The 13,928-nt window shown below is 46.3% G+C and overlaps 1 protein-coding gene across 1 annotated transcript; it reads right to left on the reverse strand.

Moving 5' to 3' along the window:
• Window positions 1–348: 348 nt before the first annotated feature.
• On the reverse strand, window positions 349–13,052 carry LOC116957646 (junctional adhesion molecule-like). The gene is made up of 6 exons (XM_032979916.2): window positions 12,925–13,052; window positions 8,906–9,319; window positions 5,482–5,886; window positions 4,456–4,590; window positions 2,768–2,793; window positions 349–2,180 (listed from the first exon to the last, which is right to left on the reverse strand). Exons 1-6 carry the CDS (start codon window positions 12,983–12,985, stop codon window positions 2,058–2,060), a joined length of 1,164 nt encoding a protein of 387 aa, XP_032835807.2. The 5' UTR covers window positions 12,986–13,052; the 3' UTR covers window positions 349–2,057.
• Window positions 13,053–13,928: the final 876 nt, after the last annotated feature.

Raw genomic sequence — 13,928 nt, forward strand, 5'->3', positions numbered from 1 at the left:
TAGAGAAACCAAGTGAGCTGAATTAAGTACTGCTGAGGTCGTCTTGCCCGTGAATGGAAGCAGGGTCTCAGACAGAAACCGGGCCAGTTTGTAGGTAGGTGAGTTTATGGTAGAAACGATTGGAGGAGTGGAGTACCTTCTTTATGGATTTTTGGAAGACCATAAAATCTGGGTGGTCTAGCAGCCGAAGGTTTTAGAAAGAGCTGCTTGGTCGATTCGATTATAGAAGTCGAAATAGTGATGATATTGTTGTTTTTTGTAGCCAGGCGGTTAGTAGGATCTTTGTTGATTTTGACATAACTGCCATCATTAATGTACTGTATTTTGTTGTTGTATATGGTTTTATCCATGATGACCGTGGTATTGCCCTTGTCGGCTGAAAGGATGACAATGTCATCTCTACTCTTTGTTTTTTTCGGTAAAGTCACGTAGGTAAAATAAAAATAAAATAAATGAAATCACGACGTTTTATTTTATTTTACCTACATGACTTTACTGAAAAAACCAAAGAGTATGGATCCTTGCAGTCACGAAAGCTTCAAATCTAGAATGTCATCTCTCTTTTTCAATTGAGCGAGTTCAGAGCACTAGTACCTGCTGATGTTACTAATGGGTTTCTTAGCGTTTTTGATGGCGGCGAAATTCAGATCTTACGACATCTGCTGGGATGTGACCTAAACCTTTGTGGGCTACGTTAACCTGGGCAATGATATCATCCAATGGGATGTGTTTGGGGGGTGACTGCAAAGTCCATCCCTCCAGCTAGTACCGATTTTAGACTATCGTTAATTGGGCTGTTACTCTGATTGAAGACAATCTTGTTAACATCTAACTTTTTTAACGTGTGGATCTGGCTTCTTTTTTGACAAGATGTTGAATTTAGCAATCAGTTTAACTTTACATTTGGCTGACATTGTCGCGGCAGAAGAAACAGTCACATTATCTACAAGGTCCCAATCAGATGTGGACATTTTATCTGTTAATGCTAAGTGTGATTGTATGTTCAAAACGGAGCAGCCTTATCCTTTCATGCTAATCTCTATCCCTAATCTCCCCCATTAACACAACTGACGTGGAAGTCCGTTCCAGCTCAGACCCCGCTTGCTTGCCCATCGCCACGTAAATAACCACTTGTTGTAACAGCTCTCTCGCTGGTTAAGCAGTTCCACTGCTGGATTATTTTTTCCCGCCTGAGGACGACCGCTTGTGTTGCGATCGAAACGTCGTGATATATTATTTTTTGCTTTTTTTATTTTTCTACCTACGTGACTTTACCGAAAGAACCAAAGATTAAAGACATTAACGTCCGTTGAATACGCCCGTGAGCGCCATTGTTTGTCTTTGGGTGAATGTGTGGCTAATTCACTTTCCAAGTAACTTACTTAGCTATGCTAGCTAACGTTAGTGATGGTTGATTGCTTAGCAATCGCAAATCGGCCAGTTTTCACCAAAAACCATTGTTTACACTCGATAGTGATATAGCCTACGTCACACTCATTAATTCTTTTTTTCCACTTTTTTTTTATAAATTTGAAAGGAATGAAATGGAGAGACAGTACAGTGTTTGACATTGATTGTACCTACCCACAGCAGTCGGTCAAGCAACGGCTTCTGCTGGGGTACGGCAACACCACTTGGACAAACCACACGCAGAACTGCAGTACACCGTAATACTAGAACTGGTCGTAATAATAATGCCAATTTGTTAAGTTTAAATTTTGATTTAAAGCTTTCGTGACTGCAGTAATTCATATTCTTAGTTCTTTCGGTAAGGTCACGTTGAAGGGAAACAACCAAATAATATTGTTTTATATATATTTTATTATTTTGTTGATTCCCTTCAACGTGACTTCACCGAAAGAACTAAGAATATTGTTAAGTTTAGTTATGGTTATGATTACATTTGCTAATGACTATTTCGGACGGCGGTGCGTGGTTTCCTGTCGCATTGCAATTGCCCCAATATATATTATAATTATGGCCTTGGTTGAAAGTAAAAAAATATATACTGGAGGCTAGGTCAGGACACTGTGGTTGTAAACTCACTTCACCCAATTCTAGTGGCTAACTGTTGAGTAAATCATGTTCGAGTGAGTATAAAAATTGTTTCTGTCTTCCGATGTGCTGGTTATGCGTTCCACCCGCACTGTATCGTATGTGATCGGAGTCTCCCTCGCAACCTGTGGAATGGACACACAGAAGTAAATGCCGGAAGTGAGAACAAAAACCGTGGGCATTTTCCACGCTCACCGTACCACGGGTGGAGGTCGGTCAATGCAAGTTCACTTTAACAACAACACGCTGCCATGCCAATGGCGCCTTCTTCAAGGCAAAACGACAATGCGCCAGATAGGCCCTGGGACGAGGATCCTCCGACAACATTGAGGGACTCTCCCAGGTGAAGTGCGAAAGCCATACCCTGACTTGCCAGGAAAAGGCGAGGCACCAATAATGTTGTCCCCCCCCCACCTGGTCTGTCTGTATAGGATCGAGTGTTACCCCTCGCACACAGGTGGGCTTTTTCTCCGGGTGCTCCGGTATCCTCGCGCATATAACCACTCATCCGTCGGCCGACGAATGAGCCGTCTAAATGTGCGACCTCACGACGCGTACGTTCGGCGACCGCAATCCAACGCGGCTCGGCGGGGGACTGGGCGGATACGGTCGGACCTTGAAGCGCCCGTCACGACGCGCACCGGAGGAGTTTTTGTACGCGAGATGCGGGAGTTTGACGAGCAGCATGAGCTCTCCTTCAAAGGATTCTCACCATAGCCAATGACGATCTCTTCAAAGCTGAGAACGAAAGGACAAAAAAATTAACATTGCGTAGCAAGTCAACTGCTGTCCGTTTTCCCCATAACTGTGCGCATGCGTGCTGTTGTTGTTGTTGTTGTTTTCATAACGCAAATTGGATATACAGTTGATCATTGATTATCTGGCGTGCGATTATTCAGCTTCCAGCTTTATCCGGTGGTCCCGAGCCGATTCGGCGAGATGGGCAAAACCGCTAGGAAAAGGCTGTGACCTAGTCCAGCAATTAGCACCGTGTGTGTGACAAAAAAGTAGCAATTAGCACCGTGTGTGTGACAAAAAAGTAGCTATGCTTGATTGCAGTGTCAAATATATATGTAACATGATACACTACATACAAAAGCTTAAGCAATGAACATACTGCAGTCTTCTAGATTGGAGTGGTAAGTACGGTACAGTAAATGCAGTCACTTTTTTAAGTAGTATATTTATTTTGTCTATTTGTATTTTTATTGATATCAATTTCACATAGTAAACAAATTTAAAACGCTCAAAATCCATGTACACAGCACCTAATAAAAACATAATGTTATGCAAGAACGTGCAAAAATGATCTATTTTAAATAAAGACGACGTGGTGATTATGGGGCGTTTTGTAAAATCCGTCGCGCCCTTACCCCCCGAAGCCACCGGAAAATCCATGATCGACTGCGTAACATGATCGAGAGACATCTCTGCCACTGACGTTGGTGCCAGGGTTATTGAGTTTTTTGCATCAGCTCCAGGTTGATTAAAACTCAAGACGGCAGACCAGGGAGAATGCGGTGCCTTTGAGTTCAACATAACAAGGACTGAAATACAGCACCTGTCCAATGCCATGAGGAGATCGTCTGCCATGCAAATCAGGGCGAACTCAGTTGCACAATCGGCCCTGAAGCCTGATTGAGTTACATCAAAGAAGCATTCGGTCTCAAGACACGACTCCAACTGGGAGGAGGCCACCATTTCTATAATCTTCCCATAAAATTGAAGATTGGCGATTGGGTGATAGTCAGCCAGGATATCAACATACAGTCCTGTTTCCTTTACAAGTTGTCACACTAAAGCCTTTTTCAGGGTCCCGGGAACATTCCTTCTGAGAGGGAAGAGTTTACCAATTCGGTCACCATTGGGATCACTGGCTCAAAGGCCTCCTTAAGAAGACAAGAGGGACAGGGATCTATTTCACACGTGGTCCATTTTATCCCCGCAGTAGTTTGTATGGCAGGACCAGTAAAAAGGCCTCAAAGATGAGAGGAGCCCTTGGGTCCAAGCAAGGATCAGGACTAATTGCTGGGCAGATACCCTCTCTAATGCGATTGATCTTATTAGCAAAGAACTAATGAAAATCTTTGAGTTGCTCTTCAGAAGATGCAACGTTTATGGACGTAGAGTTTGGTGAATCATCCTGTTATTGTGTAATGTGCCATATTTTATTTGGTGTTTAGTGAAGAAAGGGGCTAGTTAGTTAAGCTACGAGGGGTCTGACCCACGGCCATGGTTCCTCCCAACTTACCAAATGGCCATTATACTTCACCACTGCTAATTTACCTACCCGCGGCATTTCCCAGGAACCTAACACGACAATCTCCCGCGGGTTTTGCGAGCGAATTTCGTGTAGACAGTTTGTTGTTGTTCACCCCTCACATCAGCGAAAGCGTTCACCTCTGGCTCGGAGTGCCCTCTGCACAACGCACGCGATGACGGCACCCAGAGAGATGGAGCCGATGGATATCACGGAAACCATGAAAGAAGATGTTGAGTTAGATGCAGTAGTCAGATTGGATTCCACGGGGACATCTGCGCAATGGAGGTCACGTGACACATTGTGGTTAGACGACTTGGATCCGCACTGTGTAAGGTTGCAACTTCATATCCTGCTTGTGTGACAAATCAGCCGATGTAGGTGTTTTTAAGAGACATGGCCAGATTTCTGATCAAAATGGAGGTGTTTTTAAGAGACATGGCCAGATTTCTGATCACAATGGAGGTGTTTTTAAGAGACATGGCCAGATTTCTGATGACAATGGAGGTGTTTTTAAGAGACATGGCCAGATTTCTGATCACAATGGAGGTGTTTTTAAGAGACATGGCCAGATTTCTGATCACAATGGAGGTGTTTTTAAGAAACATGGCCAGATTTCTGATCACAATGGAGGTGTTTTTAAGAGACATGGCCAGATTTCTGATCACAATGGAGGTGTTTTTAAGAGACATGGCCAGATTTCTAATAATAATAATGCACTTTGAGTGGCGCTAAATCCATTATGTAGCAGGACCGGACTGTATTCGGGAAGACATTGCCAAGAATTGTCACCAGAAATGGTTTTCGTGCCAATTTTTTTTTATTCTGAAATAAATACAAAACCTGATCATCGCTCCCCCTACTGGAAAACAAGCGACGAGAATTTCTATCATATCAAGGACGGAAGACGTGCGTCTGCAAGGATATGGTCTTTTTAATTAAACGCACATTTTATCGAGCATTTTCTTTCTTGTCAGATGAACGAATTTCCATTTCCTTAGCCATGGCTGATCATAATGAATGCATTGCAATTGACGATTGTCCTTACGTTGACCCTGTGCGCCGTGGCGAACAAAAAGGTCCGTGTAAATGGAATGTTGAGACGAGTGACTGTGCAGTAGAGGGTCGCCTGTGTACACGCAAGCTTGAACGTATGGCCCACTTACCGTCGACGACCAGGAGGGTTCCAATTTGGTCAGCGTAATTGTACTCGCTGTTTCCCTGTTGGTTCATTTTCAACTCTTTGATGTGACAGAGGTAGACATTTGTGTCACTACAGTTCAGGTTGGTGATGCTGATGCTCGCCTCCCCCTTGGTTGGGTCTCCCACCAGTCTGAGTCGATCCTGGAAATTCCCTTCGGTGTAGTTGTTTGAACTGTTGAATATGAGCAGTCCCTTGTTGACCTCCTGGAGTCTCCACTCCACGTGGACTTGGTGTGAGAGAGAATGATGCGACAAGGTGCAGGGCAAGAGGGCAGAGCCGCCTGCCACGCCCATGACGATCCTCTCGGTGCATACACTCGCCATGTCGCTGAAGTTGGAGCACTGAAGACTCTCGTCTCCCTCAGAGGCTGCACCAGAAAAGGAATGCGAACGATTTGGCAGCATGAGTCTGTGATAGAGTGCTCATAGGTGGTAGATTGGGGTTGCACAGAGAGCACAATGTACATGGTCCCTGATAAACTACATGGCTATGAAGGTGTAGTGATGTATATTGGGTCACTTTGGCGCCCAGAGCCAGTAATTAGCCCTCTCTGCCAGCAGGGTTTGCTTTGCCATGGTAATTGGTCCCTAAGGAGCATGGTTCTAGCGGCGGGCAGAGAGAGCATGTGAGGACGTAGCAGCCCGATTGGCAGGCAAGGGCACGTGACAGGACAGGGTAAGGATGTGGGCCAAATGTTACAGAAGGGACATGTGATGGAAGGCCCAGAGTCTTCTAGTGAGTTCTAGAAGGGGGCGTGGCCGTGGCGGAGCCAAGCCACGCTGAGTGGCTTAAAAGGGAGGTCCCGAGGTACAATTTCTGGCTCTCTACTGGAATGGAACCCGCTGTGCTACGTCTCTTCGCTCTTCACGCTCGGCATCGTGGGTCAGGTAGTGTGTTAACTGACCTAATCCGGTTATGTAGTTACCCCGTGGTGGTTACCGCTATATAGTTATCCCGTTGTTACATTAATGTAGTTACCCCATTCTGGTCGTAGAATAAACGTGTTGCCCCCTAAGTCAAGTGTGTCTCTCAAGTGAACCCACTATATCTGGCAAGCACATTAACCCTTTAACCATTGTGACGACGTACGTTACGTCATCAGTTTTTCTTCTGATTCCGTAATGGAAGATGTACTGAGGCTCCCACAAGGCCATGCGGTGGAGGGATGTGTTCTGCCCCACGACAGATATGTCACCTGGGATCGGGCTGTCTCCATCGCCTGCAAGTTGTCTGGAGCTTGGAAGCTAGATTGTCTCCGAGTAGGGTTGTGTCTCATCACCTGAGTGTACGGAGTCACTCGTGTTATGTGTTGAGTTGTTATTGGACTTTATGCTTAATAAACATACAGAAGAGAAGATGGCGTCTCTGAGAGCTACATTACACTGGGAATACTGTTATAATGTTGGGATTGCCGTTATAATGCTGTAGATGCCTTGTTTTTTCCAAGACCAAGGTACTCTGCAAACCTTTGGGCTACTATCAAAGGTTTGTTCATGAAGCCATCCAGGTATATAAACAGACATAACTTCAACCGAGAAGATGTTATTAACCAGGTAAAAACTTAATTGTTTATGGTTGTTCCATCATATCTGCCGGGTACTAGTCTATTTTTCCAAGTGAATCCCCAGATTAAAACACTACACCATAGGGCCCACTGCATTTCCGACCAACACCACCTAGCCATTGAACTGGAACACGTACACCAGGCCCTCAAGATGAATGGGTACTCGCAAAGCTGTTTTTCCAACCAGGGAAAAACAACCCCCTGAGATGCCGATCAAAACCATCATGTTACCATACATAGCAGGTGTTACCAAAAATAATTCCAAAATCTTAAACAAACACAAGATCCAGGTCCGATTCAATACAGTACACAAAATCCGTGATCTAAACCCATCTGTGCAGGATGTCATTCCTGACGTGCAATATCCTGGAGTCTCCAAACTGAGATGTACCTGCAGTCACAGTTACATTAGGGAAACGAAACGACATGTCTCGGACAGTGTTCGCGAACACAAGGCAGATCTGAAACACGGCAGAATCAATACCTCTGCCGTGGCTGACCATTGTTGTAACGCTGTGGGCTCGCATTATATTGTTTTTTTCTGAGACCAAGGTACTCTGCAAACCTTCGGGCTACTATCAAAGGTTTGGTCATGAAGCCATCCAGATTTATAAACATAGACATAACTTCAACCGAGAAGATGGATACAAATTGAGCAATCATTGGAAGTATGTTATTAACCAGCTAAAACCTTAACTGTTTATGGTTGTTCCATTATATCTGCCGGGTACTAGTCTATTTTTACGTGTTAATTTCCGCTGCATCCCCAGCATCCCCAGCCTCCCACTTCCCCCCCCTGCCCCCCCCCCAGCTTCACGTCCTCTCTACCCCTAGCGCTCACGCAGGGCCCCTCCATCCCCCTACCCCCACTCTCTCTCCCCTTGCTCCTCCCCCCCGTTCTGACTTATATAACCTCTTGCCACGGCAGCTCTCTCGCCCACTGCATTGGCATTGATGCTGCATTGGCATTGATGCTACATTGGCATTGTTGCTGCATTGGCATTGTTGCTGCATTGGCACTCGTGCACTACCCATGCTCCTGGTGCTGTTGATACACTTGAGCTACGCCCATCCCCAAACCTTTATAAACAGTTTGCCTTTAGAGGCTGACTCCTCTGCCTGATGACGACCGCTTGCGTTGCAATCAAAACGTCGTGATTTGTTTTATTTCATTACATTTCTAACTACGTGACTTTACCGAAAGAACCAAAGAGTATGGATTCCTACTTGTGTACAACTACGTGGATTAAGTTGCTGGTAGAGTGAATTAGATGTACCTGTGATGTAGGGGTGTTGTTCGGATAAGGTTAAGAGACTTGTGGAGTGAGTGAGGCGGTTATGTAGTTAACGATGTCTTGAGGCCACCACGTGGCCAAGATGGCGGCCGTATCGTCTCAAACTTTTCCCAGCGTTTATTTTTATAAGGAATATGTCAAGCCAGTGAGTCGTATGTAACATCTTTACCAACGTTTTCAAAAGCAGCTGGTGTAGCACCAAATGTTGAATACTTTGCATCACTTCCTGATGTCATAAACGTCCCTACTTGTTTTAAACACATTCATGAATTTATACAAATCGAAATCACTTATCCCCCCTACCAGATAATGATGATGGCAATTTACAATCAGATGTCACTAAATTCCTCTCAGTCACTCTTTGATATTCTCGTAGCCAGAGATTCTCAAAGACAATGCAACACTCTTGATGATTTCCCTGAATTTTCCTAAAGCTAGCCCTGCATGAGTCATTGCCACAATGGAGAGGCAGGGGTCCTGAAATGTTTGTTACCTGAACCAGATCTCAATACCGAGACGACACGTACCTTTGACGAGCAGGCGGGTTCCATGATGACCATAGTAAATATATTCTTTGATTCTTTGTTCGCTCATTTCCCACTCTTTGATTCGGCAGAAGTAGGTGTTTATGTCCGCATGTTTCAGGTTGACGATGAGGATACTTGCCTCACCCTTGCCTGGGTCTCCCAGCAGTCTGAGTCGATCCCTAAACTTGTCGTCAGTGTAATTGTTATTCGAACTGTTGAATATGACTGCTCCCTTATTGACCTCCCTGAGTCTCCACTCCACGCTATATTGGCTCGAGGCAGAACGAAGCGAGAAGGTGCAGGGCAGGAGCACGGAGCCACCAACCACACCGATGACGAACCTCTTGGTACAGACGCTCACCGTGGAACCAAATTTGGAGCACTGAAGACTCGCGTCTCCCTCAGAGGTTGCACCTGAAAAGAATGCAGACAGGACTAAGTAAGTGCCCAGTCCTGCAACGCCTCTGATGCAGTGATTTTCGGAGGTGGGGTTATCACGTTTAATTCATATGACTGTTCGATTCGCTTCCAGTGCCGCCATCAGATCTCTCAACCAACTCATTGTTGCGTCATCTCACAGATCATTCTATGCTCTGTGCATTAATAAGTCGGATCGGGACCCCAGTGCTCTGTGTTGCGTCATGAAGGGTCCTGCTGCCTCCAACCACCCATCAACCAATCAAAGCGGTCTTTGCGCAGTACAGGGACTCATCCTCTTACACAAATTCGACTTAAGAACTTTCAGAGATATAAATAAAGCTGTCCGTATGTTCCAGATGCCTGTTCAGACCGAGAGTCGTTAGTTCAACCACCAAAAAATATATGGCGGTGGTGGCATCTACATCTGCGAAACGTGAAAAACCAGTGCCATCTACATCTATAGGAGACTATTCAACTTCTATAGGCATTCCCGGTGTTTAGTGTCCATGCCATACAACATGTTTAAAATCGAACAAATCGACTTACGAACAGATTTCTGGAACCTAACTAGTTCCTAAGTAGAGCAGTCCCTGTACTTGCGTCGTTCTTCAATTTTAAAAAGTGACAATCGAGACAGCAGTTTCTAACTTGAAGGCAATGCATTCTCTCGGTCTGCAATTTGAGTTTGATCAACCTGGAACCAATGAAAAACTCGATAAGCTTGTCACCAACGTTGGTTGCAGAGGTATCGTCGCTTGACTACATTCCGCACCTTGATTCTCAAATTACGGTCGCATGTGCTCGCACCGCCGATTATTCACATTGCAAATGTTTCCTTCAGCGAGGGCTGTTTCCCAGACTGGTTAAAAATTGCGCAGGTAACACAGCTCCTGACAAAGCATTAGCTTGCGCCATAGTGAACCCACAACCTATCGCCCGGACTCAAACCAGAGCACGATTTCAAAGGTCATAGAGCGCCTGTGGTTGGAGTGTTTACTTCCCCAGGTCGCTGCAACAGGCAGATTTAACCCATTGCAGTCGTCATACCGGATGTTCCACAGCGCTGAGATGGCATTACCAAAGATCACCGATGACCTCTACAAGATCACGGATGACAGGTTGGTTGGACTCGATGTCTCCACCGCCTTTGACACCATCGACCATGAGATACTCATCGGGCGGCTAAGGTCAATGTTTTGTGTATTGGGTACACCACTGGGGTGGATTTAGTTATACCCGCATGGTCGATCACAGTTCGTTAAGTTGAGGACGAACAGTCATCACCCATGCCATGCCGAGTACCACAGTGATCCGTCCTCAGGCTCTTCCTGTTTTCAAGATACGGGTCTCTGATCGTCGATGTCATCTCGTCACATGCCATCAAGTTTTATTAATTTGCTGACGATGCACGATTGTAAACTGCAGTGAAGTCAAAGTAAGATATGGAGAGCCTCTGTAACCTTGAACATTGCTTGCAAGCGGCGCACGTGTAGTTAGCGCGAAAGAAAATGCTGCTTAATCCATAAAAATCTGAGGTTCTGCTGGTTGCACTCAGGCTCAGGCTAAAACAATTGTGGGAGGATCAGGTGTGGGTGGTCGCAGACTCCAGGTTTCAGTTTTCTACTCATATAAAGAGCCTCGGCACCATCCTCGAACAGAATGTCGTTTGATCGCCGCGTGCAACAACATAGTAAGGTCCTGCAATTTTCACATCAGGGTTCGATGGGGCACATTAGACACAGCCAACATGATGGTGTGCAGCATAGTATTTACAAGGATTGATTATTGCAACTCACTACTCTCACGGGACATCTGGAGAAAAAAAAACATTACCAAGCTGCAGAGTGTACAACATTCTTTGGCACGTGTCGTGACGGGTACTGCAAGATTTGACCAAGTTCGTCCAGTGGTCGCCGAGCTGCATTGGCTTCAGTTGCTGAACGAACACATTATGAGGTCGTGCTCATCGCACACAAAATGCTTTCCACAAATGAACCGCAATGCCTTGCTGATCTCGTCAAGGAGCATACATCATCACACAATCTCCGGTCATCCTTGCAGATTCCGGATAGCAGTCACCGCTGATGTAAGCCATGGCCTATAATTTAACTCAGGTAACCTGGTTTGTAAGAAAGTGCTATGCATAGCCATGAACATTTGTACAGTCAGCGTGGGATGGCAGGTTACTGAAAGGACAAAGCACTTAAAAAAATGCAATCAACATTTTCCACTTGCATATGCTCACATTTCCTGGAGAAGCTAGGTCACTGAGATAAGCATCAGTGCCATCCAGGGGTCGGCTACAAAACCAAAATCCAGGTGGTGGAAAAGTTTTTAAGAGCGAACATTTGAAATGTCAGACGTCAACTGCAAAAATTGCTGAAAGAAAGTGGTGGCAATGTGTCGTATCACGTACGACGCTGGACGCAATGACCTCCAGAAATTGCGCCTATCTCGCCATCGCATGGCATCGCCGTGGCTAGGTGATGTTAACTCTCTCGCCTGGTATACAGGAGGTCGTGGGTTTTATCCCGACCCTGACACCTGCTGTATAATTGGAGTTTGCATGTTGTCTCTCCCCGTGGTCACGTGGATTTTTGTTCGGGTCCTTCGGGTTTTCCCTTCCACATTTATAATCAACGCGCATTTAGAGATTTTGGCTGCTGCTATAAATGTCCATATGATGAGCCCACTTCGTTGCGCTATAATTTACGGTAACCAGGTCGCCTCTAAAAAAAATAACTCTATAGCTCGGTGAGCCTTACCTTGTAAAATAAAAAAACAGTTTAGTTTTTAGTTTATCTGGTCGCACTCATTACACACAAAGTGCTTACCACAAATGAACATCAATGCCTTTACTGATCTCGTTAAGGAGCATAAACCATCATCACGCAAATTCCGCTCATCCTCGCAACAGCGGCTTTTAGTTAACCATAATACAAAGACGGTCATCGCATTGTGCGCTTTGTAATGCGCTTTCTGCGAGCGTCTTGTACGCTCTTCCTTGCGATATTAGGAAGCCACTGGGAGTGGGAGCTATGCACTTTTAAATCGTCTAAAGTTGAAAACTCTTTTATTAAACTGGTTGTTGTGTTTAGTTTGTTGTACTTCCCCCCCGCACCTCTGATTATCTACGGTTGGCTACGTACGGTACGAAATAAGTTCTACATACATCAAAAATGATGGTGGTGATGATGTTGATCATGCGGCCTATCATGTCGAAATTTATAGCAGCCAAATACTCAAAACGCATGTTTTTAAATGTGGACAGAAAAACCGGAGGAGCCGGAGAAAAATGCACACGAACACGGCGAGATAGAACATGCAAACTCCAAATATAGAGCAGACGTCAGGGTTGAAATTGAACTCGCGACTTTCTACATACCAAGCGAGGCAGTTAAAATCTCCTAGCTACCATGCCGCCCATAAAGCATCTGTCGCCCGACTTGGCAAGGCAATTCGCGCGATGATAAATACACCGTCCGGTAAGGCGTCTTGAGACGTGGTTGAAGTCAACCGCTACGTAGCACGCACACCTACACACACGTGTGCGGGTGTACACGACTGTGTGCTTGTGTGAGCCGTGGGAATCCACTCACCCCGTGCCCCGTTCACCCAGAGCCCCAGCACCAAACACGCACGAGCGGCGAGAGCGACCATCTCGGACTCGCACTCAAAATCTTGTGCCGTCTTTGCCCAGGCCAAGGGCCGATTTTATATCACGGGGGGTGGTGGTGACGGTGGGGGTAGTGGTGACGGTGGGGGTGGTGGTGACGGTGGGGGTGGTGGTGACGGTGGGGGTGGTGGTGATGGTGGGCGGTTGGGGGTGGGTGACGGTGGAGGTGTTGAAGGTGGGGGTGGTAGCGGGGGGGTAACGGTGGGGGGAGGTGATGGTGGGGGTGGTGGTTGGGGGGGTTGACTATGAGGGAGGTGTGACTCTGGGGGGGGGGGGGGATGACGGTGGTGGGGGGTGACGGTGGGGGGGTGACGGTGGGTGGGGGGGGTTGACGTTGGGGGGGGCTCCACACGAACCACTCCAACAAAGTGAAAAGCAAGAAGGGTGTCGTCATATTTTACTCTGCTCCAGCTGTTGAGTTACACACACGTAGGGGGTCGGTGATTAGCACCACACCCCTGGCTGCCTTTGTCTCCCCAGCCACGAGTATACATCATCACAGCAGGCACTCGCTTGAGGCCGAGTCGACCTAGGGGAGGCCCAAGATCGGTTCCTGATAATGGCAACTGGTATTGGCCATTAGTAGGAATCGACTATACTGTGTATCGATGTATTTAAAAATGCATCTTGTCTAATAATAATAATACGCTGAGAAACGTTTTACCCCGGCAACATTCCGCCCCTCTGATTGGCTGCTTTGTCGTGGCGACGTCACGCGCCGCAACCAATCGGCGAGCGCGACCCAGCGCCATATTGTTTAACTTAGCGCCGTCACACAGGCTGAGTGGCTGCTTGCTGAGCGTCGCCTCGCTTAGAACTTTGCCTATTAACGTGACGATACAAACCTCCAATAATAAAATAACGGTGCGGTGCGTAAAACACGCTGCAAAAAATGCAACGTTATCTTGCAACTAGCCGTCAAAACGC

This window comes from Petromyzon marinus, chromosome 79 (assembly GCF_048934315.1).
Source record: "Petromyzon marinus isolate PM22_M1 ecotype Great Lakes invasive population chromosome 79, UKy_Petmar_22M1.pri1.0, whole genome shotgun sequence".
NCBI lineage: Eukaryota > Metazoa > Chordata > Hyperoartia > Petromyzontiformes > Petromyzontidae > Petromyzon > Petromyzon marinus.